Raw genomic sequence first — 22,708 nt, 5'->3', positions numbered from 1 at the left:
GGCACTAGTAGCATAGCACTGTGAGTTCATGGGCAGCGTGGGCTTCATACTGGGTTTCAGGCAAGCCTATGCTAAGGAAGAAGTCTCTGTCTTTAATAAAGATGGGGAAGGTACTGAAGTTGTAGTTCATTGGTAGAGGGCTTGCCTATCACACAGGAAACCTGGCTTGGTAGCATGTCTCTAAATCCCAGCACTCAGGAGGTATGAGAATCAGAAGTTCAAGATAACCTCAGCTATGCAGCAAGTTTAAGGCCTTCTTAGGTTACATAGGGAGACTTTGTCTCAACCACAAAAAAATACTGTATTGAGTCAGAAATCAAGTAACATTGGTTATTTCAAATAGTTTATTAGACTCATGGGCTAAAATCAGCTGCAAAATCTCTTGTAGTGAGTATATTAATCTCTTAACATATAACAATACAAACCATGCCTCATCGCAGAAGTTTTACAAGGTTCAAACATGAAAAAAATATAGAAATATATTGATTAAAATACAAAAGCATGCCAGGCAGTTGTGGTGCACACCTTTACGCCTAGCACTTGGGAGGCAGAGGCAGGTGGATCTCTGTGAGTTTGAGGTCAGCCTGGTATATAGAGTGAGTTCCAGGACTGCCAGAGATACACAAAGAAACTCTGTCTCAAAAACAAAGAAAAACAAACAAACAAAAACCCAAGAAGCATTAACTATTAAAAGAATTTATGTTTAGATATTAGAAGCATTACATTTCTAACACTTCTAACTCAAGCACACTTACCCGAGGATCTTCTGGATTGGTGTATACCTATATAAAAATGCATTACAATTAAGTGAAGCTAAGTATTCAGAAAGAATAAAATTGGACATTAAAGTATTGAGTTGTTCAATGAAACAAAACAAAAAACAAAATGACCCTCCCAATAAGAAGTTTACTTCTTTTTCTCTAGGGCTGAAAAGATGGCTCAGTGGTTGGGAGTGATGGCTGTTCTTCTAGAGTTCCCAGGTTCAGTTCCCAGCACCCACATGACAGCTCACAACTGTCTGTAACTCCAGTTCCAGGGGATTTGGCACCCTCACACAGACATACATGCAGGCAAAAAATCAATGCACATAAAAATAAATCTTAAAAAAGTTAACTTCTTTTTCTCCACTGAATACATCAGCAGATTGAATAAAGTGACATAAACCATCTGATAATTTCAGTGTCACTTAATAAAGGGAAAAATTTGACAGTGTTAAAAGATACAATTTATTAATCCCAGCACTCAGGAGGCAGAGCCAGGCGGATCTCTGTGAGTTCGAGGCCAGCCTGGGCTACCAAGTGAGTTCCAGGAAAGGCGCAAAGCTACACAGAGAAACTCTGTCTCAAAAAACAAAAAACAAAAAACAAAACAAAAAAGATACAATTTAAAAGTACTTACAGCTAGAATGATCATCCTTAGCTGAAATACAAGAGAATAAATCTTAACTGTATTCTGTAAAATTCATTTTTATGACGGATCATAAAAATTCTTTGTACTCATTCGAGGCTTGGGGCATAGGTTAGCAGTAGAGCACCCATTTAGCACATGCAAGACTGTGAGTTCACTCTTTAGTGCTTCCCCATCCCCAAGGGAGAATTTTTGTTCTATCTCAACATTTCTTGTGCGCGCGCGCGTGCGTGCGTGCGTGTGCGTGTGCGTGTGCGTGTGCGTGTGTGTGTGTGTGTGTGTGTGTGTGTCACTTTTTGATGGCTATCCTGGAACTTGCTATATAGATCAGGCTGGCCTTGAACTTAAGAGATCCACCTGCTTCTGCCTCTTGAGTGCTGGAAATAAAAAAGGTCTGTACCAGCACACCCAGCACTCAACATGTATTTCTAAAAGTAACCATTGTGGAAGATACGTTTCATATCATGTCTATTCTCCCAAATTATTTCTTTTCACTTGGCTTTCTAATGGCTAAAATTCATGTCAACATTTTATTTCACTGACTTAATCAAATAGAATTAGTTACAAGGTATGGTGGTATATACTTTAATCCCAGCACTCAAGAGGCAGAGAAAGGCAGAATACTAAGTTTGAGGCCAGCCTGGTCTATATAGTGAGTTCCAGGCTGTCAGAGCTACAAAGTGAGACCCTGACTCAAAAAAGAAATAATTAAAGTTATTCCAATTCCCTATAGCTTTCCTAAAAATTATAATGGCATTTAACTCTATTGGAAAGGATTTGCTTCTTTTGTTGTTTTTCGAGGCAGGGTCTCTATATGTAGCCTTGGCTGTCCTGGAATTTACTCTGCAGACCAAACTGGTCTTGAACTCACAGAGATCTGCATGCCCCTGCCTCCCGAATGCTGGGATTAAAGGCCTGTGCTACCACTACCCAGTAATTCTTTTTTTTTTTTTTTTCCCAGAGCTGAGGACCGAACCCAGGGCCTTGCGCTTGCTAGGCAAGCGCTCCACCACTGAGCTAAATCCCCAACCCCCCAGTAATTCTTAATTAGAATCTAAAAATAAGTTTCCTTGTGCTGAGGCTGTAGATCAGTGGCAGAGTACTTATCTAACATGTACAAGGCCCTGAATTCAGTTCTAAGCACAGCAAAAATAAATGTTCCCATGCAATTCAAGTTGGCACAAATTCTGAAATGGTTAAATTTATATTTGTTTCAGGTTTTGAGTCAGGGTCTCACTCTGTGCCACAGCTAGCCTGAACTCATTATATAGCCCAGGCTGGATTTGAACTCATGGTGTGTGTGAAAATAGTGAAATTTATGGGATTTTTTTCAAGACAGGATTTCTCTGTGTAGCCCTGGTTGTCCTGGAAATCACTTTCTACATCAAGCTGGCCTCAAACAGAGATCTACCTGCCTCTGCCTCCCTGGTGCTGGGATTAAAGGTGTGCATCACCATGACCCTGAAATAGTGAAATTTTAATTATGATTTTACAATAGACTACAAGTCTTTTACATAGTATCATTTTAAGCAATATAAACAGAGAAGTCCAGTTCTAGCAGAATTCTGAAGGTGAATTTTTATCCCTAGTCCTTAACTTTTCCATTAAGACAGTAAATATGGCACACCATATACATTCTGGCACATAGGAGCATTGGTAAGTGAGCAATGGTTAACAAAACAGTCAGTAAAAGAAGTAAATACTGCTGTGTCCTATACTGGCATTAACTACATGGTAGAAAACAGCCTTGAACTACTGATCCTCTTGTCTCTGTCCCTCAAGTTCTAGGTTTGTAGGCATGTGCCATCATGGCTAGCAGTAAGTAACAATAATTACTATTATCAAGTTGAGAGAGGGTCTTACAGTGTATCCCTGACAGGCCTTGAACTCACAGACATCTGTCTACTTCTGCCTCCAGAGTGCTAGAATTAAGAGTGTGCATACACATTTTTCTTTTTGTTTTTTCTGTCTCAAAAAAAAACCCAGAACAAATTATTAAAATACTAGTATAAGCATGGTTGCAGAATACATGTAAAACTAATGCAATATTTTAAAACATTTAAATTCATTTTTGTAAGTTAATATGTGCTATTAACGCTAATAAGTGAGTGCTAATTTGTTAAACCTAGCTTGGCAAAATTTATTTAGTATTAACTGCATTAGTTTAAATGAATTGAAGACTGGATTTTAAAATATTCAAATGCAGCCAGGCATGGTGACCTATGTCTTTAATACTAGCAGTGGGGAGGTTGACCTCTTGTGAGTTCAAGGCCAGTCTAGTCTACATAGCAAATTCCAGGCCAGCCAGAACTGTATAGTGAGATATTGTCTCAAAAATAAAAAAATTCAAATGTGAGACTGGAAAGATGGTTCATTAGTCAAGAGCAGTTAAGAGTGCTTGCTGGCGGGGCACGATGGCGCACACCTGTAGTCCCAGCTACTCTGAGAGGCTGAGACAGGAGGCTCACTTGAGTCCAGGGGTTCTGGGCTGTTGTGAGCTATGCACTAAGTCTGGCATCAATAGGGTGACCTCCTGGGAGCGGGGGACCACCAGGTTGCCTAAGGAGGAGTGACACGGCCCAGGTTGGAAACAGCAGGTCAAAACTCCCGTGCTGATCAGTAGTGGGGTCGCACCTGTGAATAGCCACTGCACTCCAGCCTGGGCAACATAGCGCGGCCCCGTCTCTTAAAAACAACAACAAAAACCAGTACTTGCTGTTCTCGAGACCAGAGTTTGGCTCCAGCAGCCATAATGGGTGGCTCACAGCCACCTGTATCTCTATGAGATCTAACACCCTTTTCTGATCTCCATGGGCACCATCAGACAGGAACACACATGTACACATGCATACAAATAAATAAAAGTAATTCTTTAAATTATTCCAATGCTCAGGCTTTTTTTAGTAATTGAGACTGATCAATATCAAGTTAGTTTAAATTACTCTTACTACATGATAACTCCTGTTGTAGCTATAGGGAAGGGAAGAAGAGATGGCAAAGACTTACATATTTCTTCTGTAAAGCATCATAGCATCCTAGCATCCTAAAAAAAGTCAAAGGTTCACTTTCATATTTAATGCATTTTCAGAAAATAGTTCTTTTCATAAATCTCTGTATTTACCCTTACAAAATAAAACTAATAATTAAATTAAAGCATCTTTTCTTATTAACTAGCTTAAAACTGAACAAAATAAAACATAATGAAACAGGGGCTGGAGAGATGACCCAGTGGTTAACAGTGCTTACTGCTCTTGTAGAAGACCTGGGTTTTGATCCCAGCACCCACAAGGCAGTTAACAACTGCCTGTAACTACAGTTGCAAGGTCTTATATTCTCTTTTGCTTTTCTTGGGCTTCTGAACTCACATGGTGCACATACATGTATTCAGGCACATACACGTTTTTTTAAAAAAAAATCTTCAAAAAAGAAAAACCAGCCGGGTGGTGGTGGCGTATGCCTTTAATCCCAGCACTTGGGAGGCAGAGGCAGGTGAATCTCTGAGTTCAAGGTCAGCCTGGTCTACAGTGTGAGTTCCAGGACAGCCAGGGTTACATAAAGAAACCCTGTCTTGAAAGACAAAACAAAACAAAACAAAAAGCAAAAAGAAAGAAAGAAAGACCATAAATATGGAGATGAGAGGACAGAAGGAAAACTATAAAATATCGAATGGCTATTTGTAGAGTTATAATAGGAAAATGAATCCTATTTACATGGAGCATGAAATAAAAAAATTAATACATAAATCCAAAGACCTCAAAGCATGGTACCCAGGGCTAAAGGGTTAGTTACTAAAATCTGGTTATACATTGAAAAGTATTCAATGTACAAAAAGTATGATTAAAAAAGTAATACCGCTGGGTGGTGGTGGTGAATGCCTTTGATCCCAGCACTCGGGAGGCAGAGGCAAGCGGATCTCTGTGAGTTCAAGGCCAGCCTGGGCTACAGAGTGAGTTCCAGGAAAGGCTCAAAGCTACACAGAGAAACCCTGTCTCGAAAAAAACAAAAATCAAAAAACAACAAAAAAAAAGTAATAGGGAAGGAGACTAAATTTAATGGCACATGCCTTTAATCCCAGCACTTGGGAGGCAGAGGCAGGTGGATCTCTATGATTTCGAGGCCAGCATGATCTACAGAGCTAGTTCCAGGACAGACAGGGCAACACAGAGAAACCCTGTCTCAAAAAACAAAACAAACAAACAAAAAAGGAAAAGTAATAATTTTCTGCCTTTAGGCATTCTTCTACTTACCACTTCACTAACTGTGAAGAACCTGGACAATTTTTATCTTCTTTCAGAATTTTGACACAAAGATCTAAATGAAAAATGAAATAAATATAGAAGTACTTATAAACAGTTGGTTTAGTGAATTACTTGTATTTATTTATGTTACATGCAAATGTGTATGGCTACACATGTGTCAAAACACCTATGTGTGGCAGTCAGAGACTTTGGGAAGCTGGCTCTCTCCTTCTACCATGTGGGTTATGGGGATCCAAATCAGATCATCAGGTTAGGTGGCAAGTGCCTTTAACAGCTAAGCTATTTTGTCAGCCTCAACAGTAAATTTTAAATTATATTTACTTTCTTTAGCTATAAATGTTAGGTATATTATTTTTTGAGACAGGGTCTCACTATGTATAGCCCAGGTTGGTCTTGAACTCAACAGTTCCCCTGCCTTAGCCTGTCCAGTATTGGGATTACCTAAGTGTGTGCCACCCACATGGCTCATTATATGCATATTATTAGTGGCAGCTTTGAAATAATTGGTACTCATGCCGGGTGGGAAGGGCGCAGGTCTTTAATCCCAGCACTCGGGAAACAGAGCCAGGTGGATCTCTGTGAGTGCGAGGCCAGCCTGGGCTACAGAGTGAGTTTTAGGAAAGGCGCAAAGCTACACAGAGAAACCCTGTCTCAAAAAAACCAAAAGAGAAAAAAAAAGAAATAATTGGTACTCATTATAAAATGCCATCATAGGCTGGGCGGTGGTGGTGCACGCCTTTAATCCCAGCGCTCGGGAGGCAGAGCCAGGTGGATCTCTGTGAGTTCGAGGCCAGCCTGGTCTACCAAGTGAGTCCCAGGAAAGGCGCAAAGCTACACAGAGAAACCCTGTCTCGAAAAATCAAAAAAAAAAAAAAAATGCCATCATAATGATTAAGAATTTAAGTTGATGGGTAAAACTTCTCCTAGTTCTGTGCTTTAGTTGGTAAGTAGTTTGTAAGTGCTTGCCTCACATTAGCAAATCCTAGGTTGAATCCTGAGCACCACGTAAACTGGGTGTAGTGGTGCATGCCTACAATCCCAGCACTCAGAAGAAGGTAGAGGAAGTAGGAACCTAGAGTTCGAGGCCAGTCTCAGCTATATAACCAGTGCAAGGCCAGCCTGGACTACCTAAATAAGACTGTGTCTGAAAAAAAGGGGGTGAAGAGTGGCAGAATAAATAGCTCAGTATTAAGAGCACTGTCTGCTGTTTCAGAGGACCCAACCTAGGTTAGGTTCCCAGCACCGAAGTGGCAGTTCATGGTAACTTTAAGTTACATATGTAACTTTCTGGTCTCCAAGATCACCAGGAACACATATGGTACATATACATACATGCAGGCAAAACAACCACATAAAATAAATAAAAATCACTCTAAGTAAAAAACAAAGAAAGTCTTAAATATTATAAATTACCATCCAGATATCTTGTCCCATAAGCACGTTCTGGAAATATTCCTCTCAAATAGGTGATGCAGGATACTGAAACTGCAAGGAGCCTCTTCACAAACATCAAAGACTGATGCTCAGTTGAGATCTTATTGGGAAATACCAATGCACTCTGAAATTCAAGGGAAATTAAAGTATCTTAATTGACATTTGTTGAAAACAAAGCTCTGCTAAGATTAAAAGAAGCTCTAACAAATCATGGTCACTATAGCTTATGTAACAGCAAGTGTATCTATTTTACATCCAGAGGTATAACACAGTGCTGGCCCACAGCTACAGTACTCAGGATACAAGTGAAGAGGCATTATTTGAGACTTGATTCAATTTTTCAAGCAAAGGGTCCAAAGGATGGTATGATAGACTCTGTAAAGAAATGCACTTTAGGGGCTGGAGTGATGGCTCAGCAGTCAAGAGCATTGGCTGCTCTTCCAGAGGACTCAAGTTTGATTCCCTGAATCCACATGGTGGCTAACAACTGTCTAACATTAGTTCCAGGGGGATCTGCTAGCACTGTACCCACATAGTGCACAGACGTATGTTAAGACAAACCACTGTACATTATAAATAAGTAGAAAAGAAGTGCATTTTGAGCCAGATGTGGTAGCATATCCATTTTCAATCCCAGTTAAGAGGCAGAGACAGGTGGATCTCTGTGAGCAGAGCCTGCATCTACATAGAGAGTTCCAGGACAGCCAGGGCTACATAGTGAGATGTTGTCGAAAATGATAATAATAGTAGCGGCTGGAGAGATGGCGCAGAGGTTAAGAGCACTAGCTAGCTGCTCCTCCAGAGGTCCTTGAGTTCAATTCCCAGCAACACATGGTGGCTCACTACCATCTATAATGAGATCTGGTGCCCTCTTCTGGCACACAGGCATACATGTAGGCAGAACACCATATACATACCAAATCTTTAAATAATAATAATAATATCAACAATAATAGTAATAACAAAGAAAAACGCACTTTCTTAGATAGGATTTCCTCTAATTATTGGCACAGTTCTAAGTATTCACTCTTTTCATGAACAGCAGCTAAACTCATTAAGAAAAAAAAAATCCCCTAAAACAAAACACAAGCACTGGGTTCATACACAGATGGCTGAGTGGAAGCAAGCAGGACTCAACCTTTGTACTTTACAACTGTCACATTCAGCTGGTGAGAGCTCCAAGGAAAAAGGAGATGCCACTGAATGAACAGTTTATGGTAACAATGTCCAAAAGAACTCTACATTCCTTTTTTCCTTAAAGTACAAAGTGTCCTGATATCATTAAAGCTGCAAATATTTGATTCTTTTAAATAGTAAAATATTTATGGCTTCAAGAAACAAGAAACTCGGGGCTGGAGAGATGGCTCAGTGGTTAAGAGCACTGTCTGCTCTTCCAGAGGACTTGGGTTCAAGTCCCAGCAACCACATGGCAGCTCACAGCTGTCTGTAACTTCAAGATCTGATACCCTCACAAAGTCTATATACATGCAGCAAAACACCAAAAAAAAAAAGAAAGAAAGAAAGAAAGAAAAAAGAAACAAGAAACTCAGCTAAGGTGGGCCCTGGTGGCACATGCCTTTAATCCCAGCACTCAGGAGGCACAGGCAGGTGGATCTCTGTGAATAGGCCACGATGGTCTACAGAGCTAGTCCTAGAACAGCCAGGGCTACTCAAAAAACCAAACCAAACCAAACCAAAACAACAACAAAAAAGAAACCCAGCTAAATTAATACATATTAAGTCATAAGAAATCATACCATGGAAGCTGTCCTCCGCAACTGCATAGTGGCCATCTTCCAATAAAATGTTTTCTTCAACCATGTAACACAGCACAAATACAAATTTTAATTTCAGATTTAATTTTTTATCTCTAAAACTCTATTACATGAGGTTTTTATCTTAATGAATTTCAGAATTTTACTTAAAATAGAACCTTTAAAAATGACAATGTATAGCCCCAGTACTATAGTGTACTCCTAGAATAACACTTGGTAGACTGGGGCAAGAAGGTCAGGAGTTCAAGTTTAGTCTTGGCTAGTTAGCAAGTTGCAGACCAGACAAGGCTACCTGAGACCCTGGGTTTTTTTGTTGTTTGTTTTGTTTGGGGGTGGGTGGGAGATTCTGCCTGACAATTTAAAATATATTTACATCAAAAATACTCAAATCAGGTGACTCCTTTATCAGGGCTCAGCATACATTGTCTACTCTGGAACTATAAGACGGCAAAGCAGGGAGGACACCAGACTGGCTCAGCTAGGAAAGGAGCTTGCCGCCAGCCTGATGCTCTGGGTTGGCAGGACCAACATGGTGGAAGGAGAAAACAGATCCCACAAGTCCTCTGACGTCTACACGTGCCACAGCACGATGTGTATGCTACCACCTCCCATAAAATGTGACTTAGACGTTTTTAAGACAACAGAAATAGATAAATAGAAAATTTTTTCTTCAGAAACAGATTTTAAAAAATTCTTGAGATAGCCGGGCGGTGGTGGCGCACGCCTTTAATCCCAGCACTCGGGAGGCAGAGCCAGGCGGATCTTTGTGAGTTCGAGGCCAGCCTGGGCTACAGAGCGAGGTCCAGAACAGGCACCAAAACTACACAGAGAAACCCTGTCTCGAAAAACCAAAAAAAACAAAAAACAAAAAAATCTTGAGATAGGCCTTCATGTTGCCCAGGCTGACTCCAACCCTAGGTAGCCAAGAATGATATTTAACTTTTTTTTTTTTTTGAGACAGGGTTTCTCTGTGTAGCTTTGCACCTTTCCTGGGACTCACTTGGTAGCCCAGGCTGGCCTCGAACTCACAGAGATGCTCCCGCCTCTGCCTCCCGAGTGCTGGGATTAAAGGCGTGCGCCCCCTGCCGCCTCCCCCGCCCAGGGCCACCAGGCACCATTTAGTCCACAATCGTCCTTTCACTTCTATGGTGAGTCAGGTCTCCCTGCGCGGCCCGGCTCGCCTGGCTCTCACTGTGCCGACCTAAAACCCGTTCAATCCTCACGACTATCGCCGTGAACCGCTTTCGGTGTCGCCGCCCTGGCGTCCCGTTTCCTCCGTTAATGCGAGTCACCCAGCCGTCGGCACGGAAACCGTTAGCGCCATGGCGCCGGCCCCCGTCGCCCCCGTCGCCCCCGGCAGGCAACCCCCCGGGACCCGACCCCACAAACTCTCAACCGCCCTGCGGGTGGGCGAGGGCCCACGGGACCGAGACCAGCCACCCAAACCCGAAGTAAACATATATGACGCCTCGCCTGAGGGACGCAGGACACAGCCACACGGAAGAGGGGGCGCGACGTGCGTGCGGCGGCGCCCGCTTCAGCCTAGGCGCAGTGCGCATGCGCGCCAACGGCCGGCCGCCCGCCCGCCGGCACGTGCCGCGCCCTTTGACCTCAGGCGGGATTCCCCGTTCCCGCCCAAAGCTGCTGCGCAAGGGCTGCCGGGAGCCCTGCTCTGTTGCCGGCAGGCTGAGTTCTCACCGCGCTTAGATCGGGGGCCGTCCAAAGCCTTCCCGACGGACGGACGGACGCGCCGCTGCCCTAGAGGCTCCGTTTTCTCCCGGGTTGGGTGGTTTTCGGGCTTTGGGTTTTGTTATCGGACCTTCCGTGTGCTGGATCGGCCCCCCACCGCCCAGACGATGGTGCCTTGGAGGAAATCAGTTGCTCCACCAGTCTGATGACTTAGACTTGTATTTCTGCTAATGAGTTGTTTTTAATTTTTAGTTGTGTGTGTGTGTGTGTGTGTGTGTGTGTGTGTGTGTGTGCGTGCGCGCGCGTGCCCTGTGGCGTTCATTCAGAGGCCCGAGGACCACGTGTGGGCATGCTCATACCGCAGCACGACGTGTGGTGATCAGGCTAACTTGACGTCAGCCCTCCCCTTCCACCATGTGGCCCCCAAGAGTCTAACTCAGCTGTCAGGCTTGGCACCAGGCGCTTATACCTGCTGAGCCGTCTCACCCAATCCAGTACTTTTATTTCTGAGACTTATTCTCCCTGTTTAGCCGAAGTTAGTCTTGAACGGCCATCCTCCCTGCTTTTACCCCTCCCCCATACTAGATGTCCAGGCGTATGTCACCACCTTTACTTAGATATTTCTACTAATCCAACTGGGCACAGCGGGTAGCTTTGAAAACCATTTATGTCTCGTTTGGAAGGGAAATTAAGTTCTATTTTTGGAGCGGTGATTTTTCAGTACTGGCATTCAAGTTTGTGGGTGGTTGCCAAAGTGCCGGTCCTTTATCAGGCCGCCCGGAGCACCGCCAGCACTGCTTCACACAACTCTTTTCAAAACATAGTTCCCAGGCTGTCGAAATGGCTCAGCGCGTAAAGGCACGTTCTGCCAAGCGTGATGAACTGGGTGGGATGCTGGATATGGAGACTCTGGTTCTCACAGTTGGTGGAACAGCGTGTGCCATGTGTCAGTCAGTCCCCGTTTCATTCTGCAAGGACAGGCTTCAGTCATCACAGTCCTGGCTTTGTTCAGGTTTATTTATTTCTCTGTGGACCAGCAATCTCTGTCACTGAGCATTTCTTTGGGGATCAGCACTTGCTGACTAGTGTTAACTGCCGTCTATAAACAACTTCAAAGTTTGCATCTATAATTTTGTGTATGTAAGTGTCTGCATCTATGTATGTGCACCAGGTGTGTGACTGGTGGTCTTGGAAGTCAGAAGAGAGCATTGGATCCCCTGGACCGGGATTACAGATGATTGTGTGTGAGTCACCATGTGGATTTTGGGAAATGAACCCCAGTCCCCTGTGAGAGCAGCAAGTGCTCATAACCAGTGAACCATTTCTCTCTCTCCAGACCTCAATAGAGCAATTTTTTCACTGATAATAATTATTTAATACAAAATATTGATAAAGTACATATAGCAAGATATTTGTCACAGTATTGTTTGTGTTTTTTTCTATTATCAGCTTGATACAGTATAAATTTTTATCCTAATAGTTAAATGTTTGATTGAGGCTTGCCCAGTAATTGAGTAAAACCAAAACTTATTATAAGTCATCCTAGGGTCCCCCCGCTATATAGCCTCCCTGGTTCTGTGGGTTGTAGTCTGATTGTTCTTTGCTTTATATCTAGAATCCACTTATGAGTGAGTACATACCATGTTTGTCCTTCTGGGTTTGGGTTACCTCACTCAGGATGATATTTTTTTTTTTTCCGAGACACGGTTTCTCTGTGTAGCTTTGCACCTTTCCTGGAACTCGCTTTGTAGACCAGGCTGGCCTCGAACTCACAGAGATCCACCTGGCTCTGCCTCCCGAGTGCTGGGATTAAAGGCATGCACCACCACCACCTGGCAAGGATGATATTTTCTAGTTCTATCCATTTGCCTGCAAATTTCATGCTGTCATTGTTTTTCTCTGCTGAGTAGTACTCCATTGTGTATATGTACCACATTTTCTTAATCCATTCTTCAGATGGCGGGCATCTAGGTTGTTTCCAGTTTATGGCTATTACAAAAAGTGCTGCTGTGAACATAGTTGAGCATGTATCGTTGTGGTATGATTGAGCATTCCTTGGGTATATGCCCAAGGGTGGTATGGCTGGGTCTTGAGGTAGATCGAGTCCCATTTTTCTGAAAAACCACCATACTGATTTCCACAGTGGTTGTACAAGTTTGCATTCCCACCAACAGTGGAGGAGTGTTCCCTTTGCTCCACATCCTCTCCAACATTGACTGTCATTAGTGTTTTTGATCTTAGCCATTCTGACAGATGTAAAGTGGTATCTCAGAGTCATTTTGATTTGCATTTCTCTGATGATTAAAGATGTTGAGCATTTCTTTAAATGTCTTTCAGCCATTTGTGATTCTTCTTTTGAGAATTCTCCGTTTAGCTCTTTAGCCCATTTTTTTAATTGGATTGTTCAGTATTTTGATGTCTAGTTTCTTGAGTTCTTCATATACTTTGGAGATCAGTCCTCTGTCAGATGTGGGGTTGGTGAAGGTCTTTTCCCATTCTGTAGGCTGTCTTTTTGTCTTATTGACTGTGTCTTTTGCCCTACAAAAGCTTCTCAGTTTCAAGAGGTCCCATTTATTAATTGTTGTGCTCAGTGTCTGTGCTGCTGGTGTTATATTTAGGAGGTGATCTCCTGTGCCAATGTGTTCAAGAGTACTTCCTACTTTCTCTTCTATTAAGTTTAGTGTAACTGGATTTATGTTGAGGTCTTTGATCCATTTGGACTTGAGTTTTGTGCATAGTGACATATATGGATCTATTTGTAATCTTTTACATATTGACATCCAGTTATGCCAGCACCTCAATAGAGCAGTTTTAACCATGGGAAAAAACATTAGGATGAAGGATAGGTGCAGATTGTGGGGTAGTGGAAGCTTCTTCCCTTAATGTGTACTGTCTCATGGACTTTGATATATTTTCAACAAGAGGAAATGTACACCATAGATAGGAAAAGGTCTGCCCAAAGTTATTCAGTGTCGGAGGCATGTAGGTCCTTGTGCTCACAGATAAGCACTAAGGAAAACAGAAATGTTAAACACACAGGGCTGTCTTTTCAAAGGAGCAGTGTGTACCTGTTTTCCACCCAGAAGGCTGGGGACAGATGTGGTGACCTTCTCACTATTTGTGTGGCTAGGCCACACTAGCTCCCCCAGACCCTTGAGCTTGTCTCAGTTAATCTATAGGGTTAGCCTCCTCCAGACACTTATCCTGAACTTGTCTCAGTTAATCTATAGGGTTATCCTCCCCCAGACACTTATCCTGAATTTGTCTCAGTTAATCTATAGGGTTATCCTCCCCCTATCATGAGCTTGTCTCAGTTAATCTATAGGGTTATCCTCCCCCAGACACTTATCCTGAATTTGTCTCAGTTAATCTATAGGGTTATCCTCCCCCTATCATGAGCTTGTCTCAGTTAATCTATAGGGTTATCCTCCTCCAGACATTTATCATGAGCTTTCTCAGTTAATCTATAGGGTTATCCTCCTCCAGAAACTTATTCTGAGCTTGTCTCAGTTAATCTATAGGGTTATCCTCCCCCAGACCCTTGAGCTTGTCTCAATTAATCTATAGGGTTAGCCTCCTCCAGACGCTTATCCTGAGCTTGTCTCAGTTAATCTATAGGGTTACCCTCCCCCAGACACTTATCCTGAGTTTGTTATCTTGAGCCCCTTTCCTTAGTCTATCTTTATGGAAGATGTCACTTGTACTTTAGAAAGAGTTTTGACGTTATCATGTCTTGAGCTTTATTGTGTTCCCGGGATTAAGTATCACCAGAAAATGTTGTTCCAAATGGTGGTGTACTTAAATATGCCTAAAATAAACTTCCTGGTGTCAGACTGTCGAAGTCTGAACCAGCACCAGCTACTGAGTCCTGTTGGACTGCACTGTCTTCTTTTCCTTTCTTGGACGACACTCTGCTGGCCTGGGTGGTCTCAGAGACCCCCACAGTTCAGTGTGAGGAATAATGAGGACGAGGATCCTGTTTTCAGGATCAAAAATGTTGAAAATCTTACTCTAATGTTTACCATGTTTTTTTTCTCACATTTAAAAATTTCCAAGAATTTTCAAATTCACTGCCCGAGTATTACATCGCTTCTCTAAGAACCTTGTGAGAGGGACAGATATCACCCCTTCCTGCATTCTCTCTCTTCCTCCTCTCCTCACCCCCACCTCGCCATCCTCCACCTCTCTCTTTTTCTGGTGTTAAGCATTGTTGGGTTTTGTTTTGTTTTGTTTTTTGAGATGAGAAAATAGACTTAGGCAAAAATTGGTTTTCCAATATCAGAAGAAATATCAGTGTGGGCAGAGGGGGCACCGAAACATGGCGTATTAAATTTCCAATATAGCCTGGCATATTGGGGCAACTGACTAGCAAGTCGACCTCCGACAGTTTATAGAGCACTGGGAACAGACTCCAGGGCTGGTGAGTGTGGAGGGCACAGCTGACAGAAAGCACCAGGGAAACCAGGACTGTTAAACAGGCAGCGCTGTCTTCCTCAAAGGAGGAAAATGACACCTGTTCACCTGGAAGGCTGGAGTGGATGCTGTCTAGTGACCTTTTGCTATCCTATGGAGCCAGCCTTCACCTGAATCCCCAAAAATCCTGAGCATTGTCTCTCAGTCAGTAGAACCCATCCTCATGAAAGAGGTCCCATGTTCTCTGCAGTCAATAGACCCCACCTTTATGCTTGTTACAAATCCTTCCTCCCCAGGCCCATGCCTGAGGGCATAGCTCACTGGTAGAGAAATTACTTGGCATATGGGAGACTCTGTTTGATCACCAGCACCACAGAAATAAGTAACTAATTCTTCAAAGGTGTTCAAAAACAGCTTGCCTTTAAAAAAAAAGAACTATAAGAGTGTTTTGCCTGCATATATTTATGTGAATCATGTGTATGTGGTGCTCACTGGGACTAGAAGGCGGCAGACCACCCTGGAACTGGATGATAGATAGCTGAGAGCCTCCATGTGGTTTCTGGGAAATGAACCCACGTTCCCTGTACAAGAGGTGCAAAGTGCTCTCAACCACTGAACCATCTTCCCCTCCCTCCCCCAAAAAAACAGCTTTGTTTTTAATCATTTATGTGCTGCTTTTTTTTTTTTTTTTTTTTTTTTTTTTTGGTTTTTTGAGACAGGGTTTCTCTGTGTAGCTTTGGTGCCTTTCCTGGAATTCACTCTGTAGCCCAGGCTGGCCTCGAACTCACAGGGATCCGCCTGCCTCTGCCTCCCGAGTGCTGGGATCAAAGGCATGTGCCACTACCACCTGGCTGTATGTGCTTCAATTTTAAGACATTTATTGAATAATTTTATGAATCAAAATACAACTTAGTCTTCTGGACAGTTTATAACCTAACATCATTTTGTAGGGTTTTTTGTTGTTGTTTTCAAGACAGGGCTTCCCTGTGTAGCCCTGGAACTCACTCTTTAGACCAGACTGGCCTCAAACTCAGAGATCCACCTGCCTCTGCCTCCCAAGTTCTGGGAGTAAAGGCATGTGCCACTATACCTAGCATTTTTTTAAAGTTTTTATAACATTTTCTTCATCACAATGACTATAGCTCATCACTAACATGGCTGTGCTCATGAGAGGGTATAAAGGTTATCTAAGAACATTTTGAAAATATGGTATGGGACAAAAATAGAGATTTGAAATGACAGATTTATTAAGCTCTTTAGGGATATTATGTTATAAACATAAAGATGACAGCATGTAAGATGTAGAAAGAGCAAACACGAATATCCTGGGGACAGACTCTGACAGAGTTCCATCTATAGTACATTCTTAACTTGTTTACAGACTTTTCAGAGAGATAAAGTTATCAAGCAAACAAACTATAACCTAGTTAATACATTAAATAGACATTGGTCATGACACATTTGTTTCTTCTGGACAGAACAGGTGAAATTAAGTTAGAGTGTATTTCATCTTCATGACTTGTTAGAAGAAGAAGAAGACATCATTTAGATTTCTGGGTAAGAGCAATAAGAAGCAATCCCACAATGATTTTTATTATTTCTTGACATCCGAATATATCCTTGATCACCAAAGTAAAGGCCCCAGCTACAAAAAGAGAAAGAACACAAAATTATAAATTAATATAATAAAACCATATCATCAATATTTTTATCTCTTTGCTTCCTCCTAAAACCCTTACATATTTTTAATTAATTAATTTTATGTGCATTGAGGTTTTGCCTGCATGTATGTTTGTGTGTGTCAGATCCCCTGGAACTGAAGTTACAGACAGTTGTGAGCTATCATATAGGTGCTGGGAATTGAACTTGGGTCCTACTGGAAGAACAGTGCTCTTTTTTTTTTTTCAGAGCTGAGGACCGAACCCAGGGCCTTGTGTTTGCTAGGCAAGCACTCTACCACTGAGCTAAATCCTCAACCCCAGAATAGTGCTCTTAACCACTGAGCCATCTCTCCAGCCCTACACTTATATATATTTTTATACAGGGTCTGACTATGTCCCTGGATGGCCTATAACTTCCTATGTGGACCAGACTGTGTCACAGGGATCCACCTGTCTCTGGTTCTGAGTGCTGGGATTAAAGGTGCGTGCTATCATTCCTAGCTTGTTTTTAAGTTTTTTTGTTTTGTTTTGTTTTTTTGTTGTTTGTAGACAACAAAAACACGCAGTCTAATCTCAAACTCACAGCAGTTTCCCAGTCTTGACTTTCCAGGACTGGGCTTACATGTGTGAGCCACCACACACATTGGTTCCATAGTGACTTACATTTAGGGACAGTAATATAAGGTCCATCCTGCTTTCTAAGCATGCCTTCTGTAAGGAATGAGTCTATTATTTATAGCACTTCATCTCTAAATGTTTTTGCACAATAGGGTCATAGATAATGACTTCTTGTTGTTGTTGTTAGACAAGAGTCTCATGTATCCCAGGCTGGCCTTAAATTTACTTCGTAGCTGATCCTCTGACTCTACCTCCTAAGGAGTGGGACTATAAGTATTAGCTGTCACAGTGTTTGGCTTAAGGGTAACGACTTTCCAGCAAACACATTTCTCTAGAGAAATACTAAGAGTATTTTTGAGCAGCCGTTATGAAAGTGTTATATAGCAATGAATTCTAAAGCAAATGATAAATAATACAGTTGTGAATGATCCAGAAATGGATGAGACGCTTTCCTACTTAAAGCCATCCTGAAGTAGAGCATTCTCCTTTGTGAGGTGATGAGCTGCCTGGTATTACAGGCTTTCAGGCTTGCTGTGTAGACCACATCTGTGTATTCAAGAACTCATCTGCCTGGGCACAGAGCATCACACACTTCTAATCCCAACACCACAGAGATGGAAGCAGGAGGATCAGGAATTCTTGGTCCTCCTGGACTACATAATGAACTTGAAGCCAGCCTGGGCTACATGGGAGCTTGTCTCAAAAAAAAAAAAAAGTGGGGGGAGGAGAAGAGGCTTGGATGGGGGCCATTTAGAATATTACCTAGGAGAGTCCTTTAGAAACTCAGTAAGCTACAAGAGAAAAGATTGTTTCAATCACTGAAGAAACAAGTTTGTAAAACAACAATAAAAAAGAAGCTCAAGGGACAAGGAAAGCTAGTAGGGCTCCACATCAAGCTGATCAGTACTATGAGCAGGTAAATCAAAGTTTCAGTTTCCTCAGCCGCTTTCCCAGTGGACCACACAAACACTGTCAGCCCATCACAGTGCGAAATGCGTCCTTATTTGGAAGCAGGGGCACTGTAGACATCATTAGATTAACATGAAGTCGTGAGGTCAGCCTCAATCCAGTAGACTGAAGTCAACACAGGGACGTCCCACACAGGGAGGCCACGTGAGAATTGAAAGCAAGAGAGAGTGCTGTTCCTACAGGCCACAGAAAGAAAGCCGCAGTGGCTGCAAACCTCAGGAGCTGGGGGGGGTACTCAACTTTTTCTTCTTTCCATCCTCTGTGTGTGTGCGTGTGTGTGTGTGTGTGTGTGTGTGTGTGTGTGTGTGTGTGTATTTGAGACAGAAGAATCTCATGCAGCCTAGGTCGGTCTTGAACTTGCTATGTACCAAAGGTTGGTCTTCAACTCCTAATCCTCCTGCCTCCACTGCCCAATGCCAGGATTACAGGCATGTGCCACCACACTGGGGTATTTTTATTATTAATCAATCAATTAGTTAGTTAATTAATTTTCAAGACAGGGTTTCTCTCTATAGCCCTAATTGTCCTGGAACTCACTCTGTAGACCAAGTGGGCTTCGAACTCAGAGATTCACCTGCCTCTGCCTCCAGAGTGCTGAGATTAAAGGTGTATGACACTACTGCCTGTCAAAAACATTTTTATTTTATATGTATGAGTGTTTTGCCTGCATGAATGTCTGTGTATCATGTGTGCGCAGAGCCTGAAAAGGCCACAAGAGGGTTGGATCCTGCTGGAACTGGAGTTATAGTTACAGCTGTTAGCTACCAAGCAGTTACTTTATTTTTTTTAACGAAAACATATTTAATTAGAAATTACCATGCTGGGTAGTTGCACACATTTTTAATCCCAGCATTTGGGTGTGGGAGGCAGAGAAGGTGGGTCTCTGGGTTGGAGGCCAGCCTGGTGTACAGAGTGAGTTCCAGGACAGCCAGGGCTATACAGAGAAATCTAGTCTCAAACAAAACAACCCCCCCAAATAAACACCAAAAAACCAAACAAACAAAATAGAAATTATCCAAGGTGCACATAGTGCATGCATACACACTCTGAGGCAAATGAGCACAAACAGATTAATGAAGACATTGTTACCACATTAGAACTCGAGAACTTTCTTATAACTGAGCCTCTGTACCCTTTGGTCAGCACCTCCTGTGTCCCCATCATACCTCCAGCAGTCACCATCCTGTTCTGTCCCTGAGTTTGACTTTCTTAGATCCCTTAGATCCATGTCTGTAAATAGTTTCTTCCCCACAATCCTCGGAAGAAAGTAACCCAACAACACGGTCATCTCCGTCTTCTAGCCTCGAGAGCCAGGAGACACAAACTTCTGCTGTTTTGAGCCCTCCATTCTGGGCTGTGTGGTAACAGTGCAGGGAAACCAATAGGAAAAACTCCAACTATGCTTCCAAGTCTTGACGTTTCATATTGCCTCCAATAGCAAAAAGGCTCAGGAGCTGGAGGGATGGCTCAGTGGTTAAGAGCACATACTGTACTTCCAGAAGACCTGAGTTTGAGTCCCAGCACCATGTTAGGAGGCTTACAACCACCTGTAATCTAGTTCCAGGGGATTATATGCCTCTGGCCACCCTGGTCACCTGCATTCTTGTGTACATATCTACACAATACACATAATTAAAAATAAAATAAAGCTTGAAAAAATTTTCAAATGATTTATGTCTAATGGTATGTGCCTATGTGAGTTTAGGTGCATATGGGTGCTCACAGAGTCTAAAAACGGGCATCAAAGCCCCAGGAACTGTAGTCACACACAGTGGTGAGCCTCTTGATTTGGTTGCTAGGAACCGAAGCCAGGTCCTCTGCAAGAACAACAAGGGCTCTTGACTTCCCAGCCTCCTCTTCCCACTTTCTCTCTAAAAGTTGTACTCATTTTGCTTATGAATTACACAGAGGTCTCGTCAGTGCATTATTGAGGGGTCACCGTGTGACGACAGAAAAACAAGTCTGTCCTCATGTCCACCACGAAGTCACATACAAAACATCACAGCTACAACAAGCAACCATTTAAACACAATGTGTAAATGCTTTGGCTCAGCCTCTGTAGAATAGTTTGGCAGCCTGGTGGCTGGAGGGATGGCTCAATGGTTAGGAGCACTGGCTGCTCTTGCAGAGGACCTGGGTTAGGTGCCCAGCACCCACATGGTGGCTCACGGTCATCTGTGACTGCAGCTCTGAGATGAGGCCCTCTTCTAGCCTCTGAGGGCACCAGGCATACAAGTGATGCATGCCTTTAATTCTAGCACCTGCAAGGCAGAAAGGCAGAAGCAGAAAAATCTCTGTGAGTTCCAAGCTAATTTAGTACACACAGTAAGTTCCAATCTCAAAAAAAAAAGACATTTTTTTTTAATCCCAAACATTCAGAGATCTTTTTTTTTACTAGAATAGATAATGCTTAAGCTGCTTTGGTTTAAATTTTTTTTACTACATTTATTTTTTTACTGTGGGGGAAGGCATGTGTGAGCGGAGGTCCGAGCACAACATGTAGCAGCCAGTTCTTTCACCATGTAGAATGTAGGATCAAGCTCAGGTTGTTAGGCTTGGCAACAAGAACCTTTACCCCCTGAGCCATATTGTTGGCCTTTTTAAAAATTGTATTTTGGTACTGAGCAGTGGTGGCACACACTTTTAATCCCAGCACTCGGGAGGCAGAGGCAGGCAGATCTCTGTGAGTTCGAGGCCAGCCTGGTCTACAGAGCGAGATCCAGGAAAGGCATCAAAACTACACAGAGAAACCCTGTCTTGAAAAAAACAAAACAATACAAAAAATATATTTTGAACTTTTTAAGTCTGTATTTTATTTTATTGATGAGGGGCATGAAATAGGTCACATGTAGCTCAGGCTGGCCTAGAATTTGGTCTGTAGCCAAGGATGCCCCGCCTCCACCTCCTAAGTGCTAGAATTATAAGAATATGCCACCAGGCTTCTGAGCTGCTTTCGAAAGAATGACAAACGAAATATAAAGAAAAACAGCTATTTCAGATGACACTGTACGTATGGGGTCTGTAGCTGTGTAACTGTGTTACAATTTACTCTAACTAAAATAAAAATGCAAATTGAATGCCAGGAGGCTGGCAAGGCAGGCAGAGAAAGACTTGACTCCTCCACTAGTAACTTCACACTAACTGGTGCCCAAGCAGAGGAGTCACAAGCCCAGACTTGTTCTGCTCAGACACATCCACTAGGCGGCAGCACATGAAAGATCAAGTCAAGAATAAAGAGGATGGGGCCGGCAGGGTGGACCAGCAGCTGTGGTGGTTTGGGTGACAGGTCCCCCCATATTCTCTGGCATCGGATATGTGGCCCCCAGTTGACGGCCCTGTTTGACAGGCTCAAGAGGTGTGACTTTGCTGGAGGAAGTGTGTCACTAAGAAACGACAGGTTTTGAGAGCTTAAAGACATACACCATTTTGAATTTGCTCTTATTGCTTCCCGCACACGGTTCAGGATGTAAGCTCTCGGCTGTTCCTGCCTCCCTGGGTTCAGCCTGCTGCCATACTTCCCTGCTGTGATGGTTTGGACTCTTCTCCTTCTGGAACCATAAGCCCCCAAAAAACCCTTCCTTGCTCATGGGGTTTTATCACAGATACAGGTAAGTAACTAAGACAGTGGATAAAAACACTTGCCAGGAAGCCTGGTGACCTGGGTTCAATCCCCAGAATCCAGATATACACTCATACACACCCCACCACCACCACCATGCACTTTCACATGCACAGTTATAAGAAAAAATAAAACAAAATATAAAGAGTAAAGAAGAGCATCAGTTCTCAGGCTAGATAGAGCAGCGGTCCAGGCAAGAGCCATCGGAACCAGAGACAGAATCACAGAAAAGAGGCAGGCAAACCCCAAGACAACTTGAGGCAAATTGTATTTGATTTGTCACTTGATTGGCCCTGGAGAGGCCTGGGATGACTCCACAGTACCTCTTTTGGATGACAATGTTATGTGATATGATTTACTGATCTGGGAAATTCTGGAGGGAACAGCATGGAGAGGAGAGAACTGAATTCTTTGGCCACACTGAGTTTGGAGAAAGTGAAATGTCGGTGAGTGACTCTGACTGGGTAAGTGTGAAGTTCTGGGCCAATGCCACGTTCGGGGGAAGAGAGTTGAAGGCCTCCAGCTTACAGGCTATGGTAAATCCTGAGTGGAATGATGTGCAAAGGTAGAAGTAGTCATTGGATCCCTGGGGGAGCAGGGAATAACAGCATTCAGGGGCCAGGCAGAGGAACAATGTTCCTAAGAGGGGGTGATGGGGCTGGGGATGTGGTTCAGAGGTTGAGCATAGGTGTGACCGTGGCCTTAAGCCCTAACACTGCCAAACGAAAATTACAGCCATGAGTATTCTACAGAGTATAAAAAGAACAGACAAGGAATGATAGAAGAGCAAACCAAGAGTAGCAGTGTGCATCTGTAATTCCAACACTCAGATGCCAAAGGATGGCTGTAAGTTCAAGGCCAGCC

The 22,708-nt window shown here is 43.0% G+C and overlaps 2 protein-coding genes across 7 annotated transcripts in view; both read right to left on the bottom strand.

Annotated features, from left to right (window-relative positions):
- Positions 1 to 10,445, bottom strand: part of Golph3l (golgi phosphoprotein 3 like) — a 57,414-nt gene extending 46,969 nt beyond the window's left edge. For 3 of the 6 annotated variants that reach the window (XR_009379859.1, XM_059265862.1, XM_059265866.1), the window contains exons 1-7: positions 10,342 to 10,445; positions 8,858 to 8,911; positions 7,080 to 7,224; positions 5,655 to 5,718; positions 4,414 to 4,450; positions 1,399 to 1,419; positions 756 to 782 (exon numbers count right to left, since the gene is read on the bottom strand). Coding sequence is in view for 5 of the 6 variants with exons in the window: in XM_059265862.1 (XP_059121845.1) it covers positions 756 to 782; positions 1,399 to 1,419; positions 4,414 to 4,450; positions 5,655 to 5,718; positions 7,080 to 7,224; positions 8,858 to 8,911; positions 10,342 to 10,434 (441 nt within the window). In the remaining variant the exon portion in view is untranslated. Of the gene's footprint in view, positions 1 to 755; positions 783 to 1,398; positions 1,420 to 4,413; positions 4,451 to 5,654; positions 5,719 to 7,079; positions 7,225 to 8,857; positions 8,912 to 10,076; positions 10,215 to 10,341 lie in introns of those variants that run through there. The other 3 variants (XM_059265865.1, XM_059265864.1, XM_059265863.1) reach the window with 3 other exon arrangements.
- Positions 10,446 to 16,202: 5,757 nt separating this feature from the next.
- Ctss (cathepsin S) overlaps positions 16,203 to 22,708 on the bottom strand; it is a 29,739-nt gene continuing 23,233 nt past the window's right edge. Inside the window, exon 8 of the mRNA XM_059264881.1 lies at positions 16,203 to 16,622. Coding sequence (XP_059120864.1) covers positions 16,523 to 16,622 — 100 coding nt within the window. The 3' untranslated portion in view covers positions 16,203 to 16,522. The remainder of the gene's footprint in view (positions 16,623 to 22,708) is intronic.

This window comes from Peromyscus eremicus, chromosome 6 (assembly GCF_949786415.1).
Source record: "Peromyscus eremicus chromosome 6, PerEre_H2_v1, whole genome shotgun sequence".
Classification (NCBI taxonomy): domain Eukaryota; kingdom Metazoa; phylum Chordata; class Mammalia; order Rodentia; family Cricetidae; genus Peromyscus; species Peromyscus eremicus.
The sequence above is the reverse complement of the archived record's forward strand: the minus strand, read 5'-3'. Positions and strand labels throughout refer to the sequence as shown.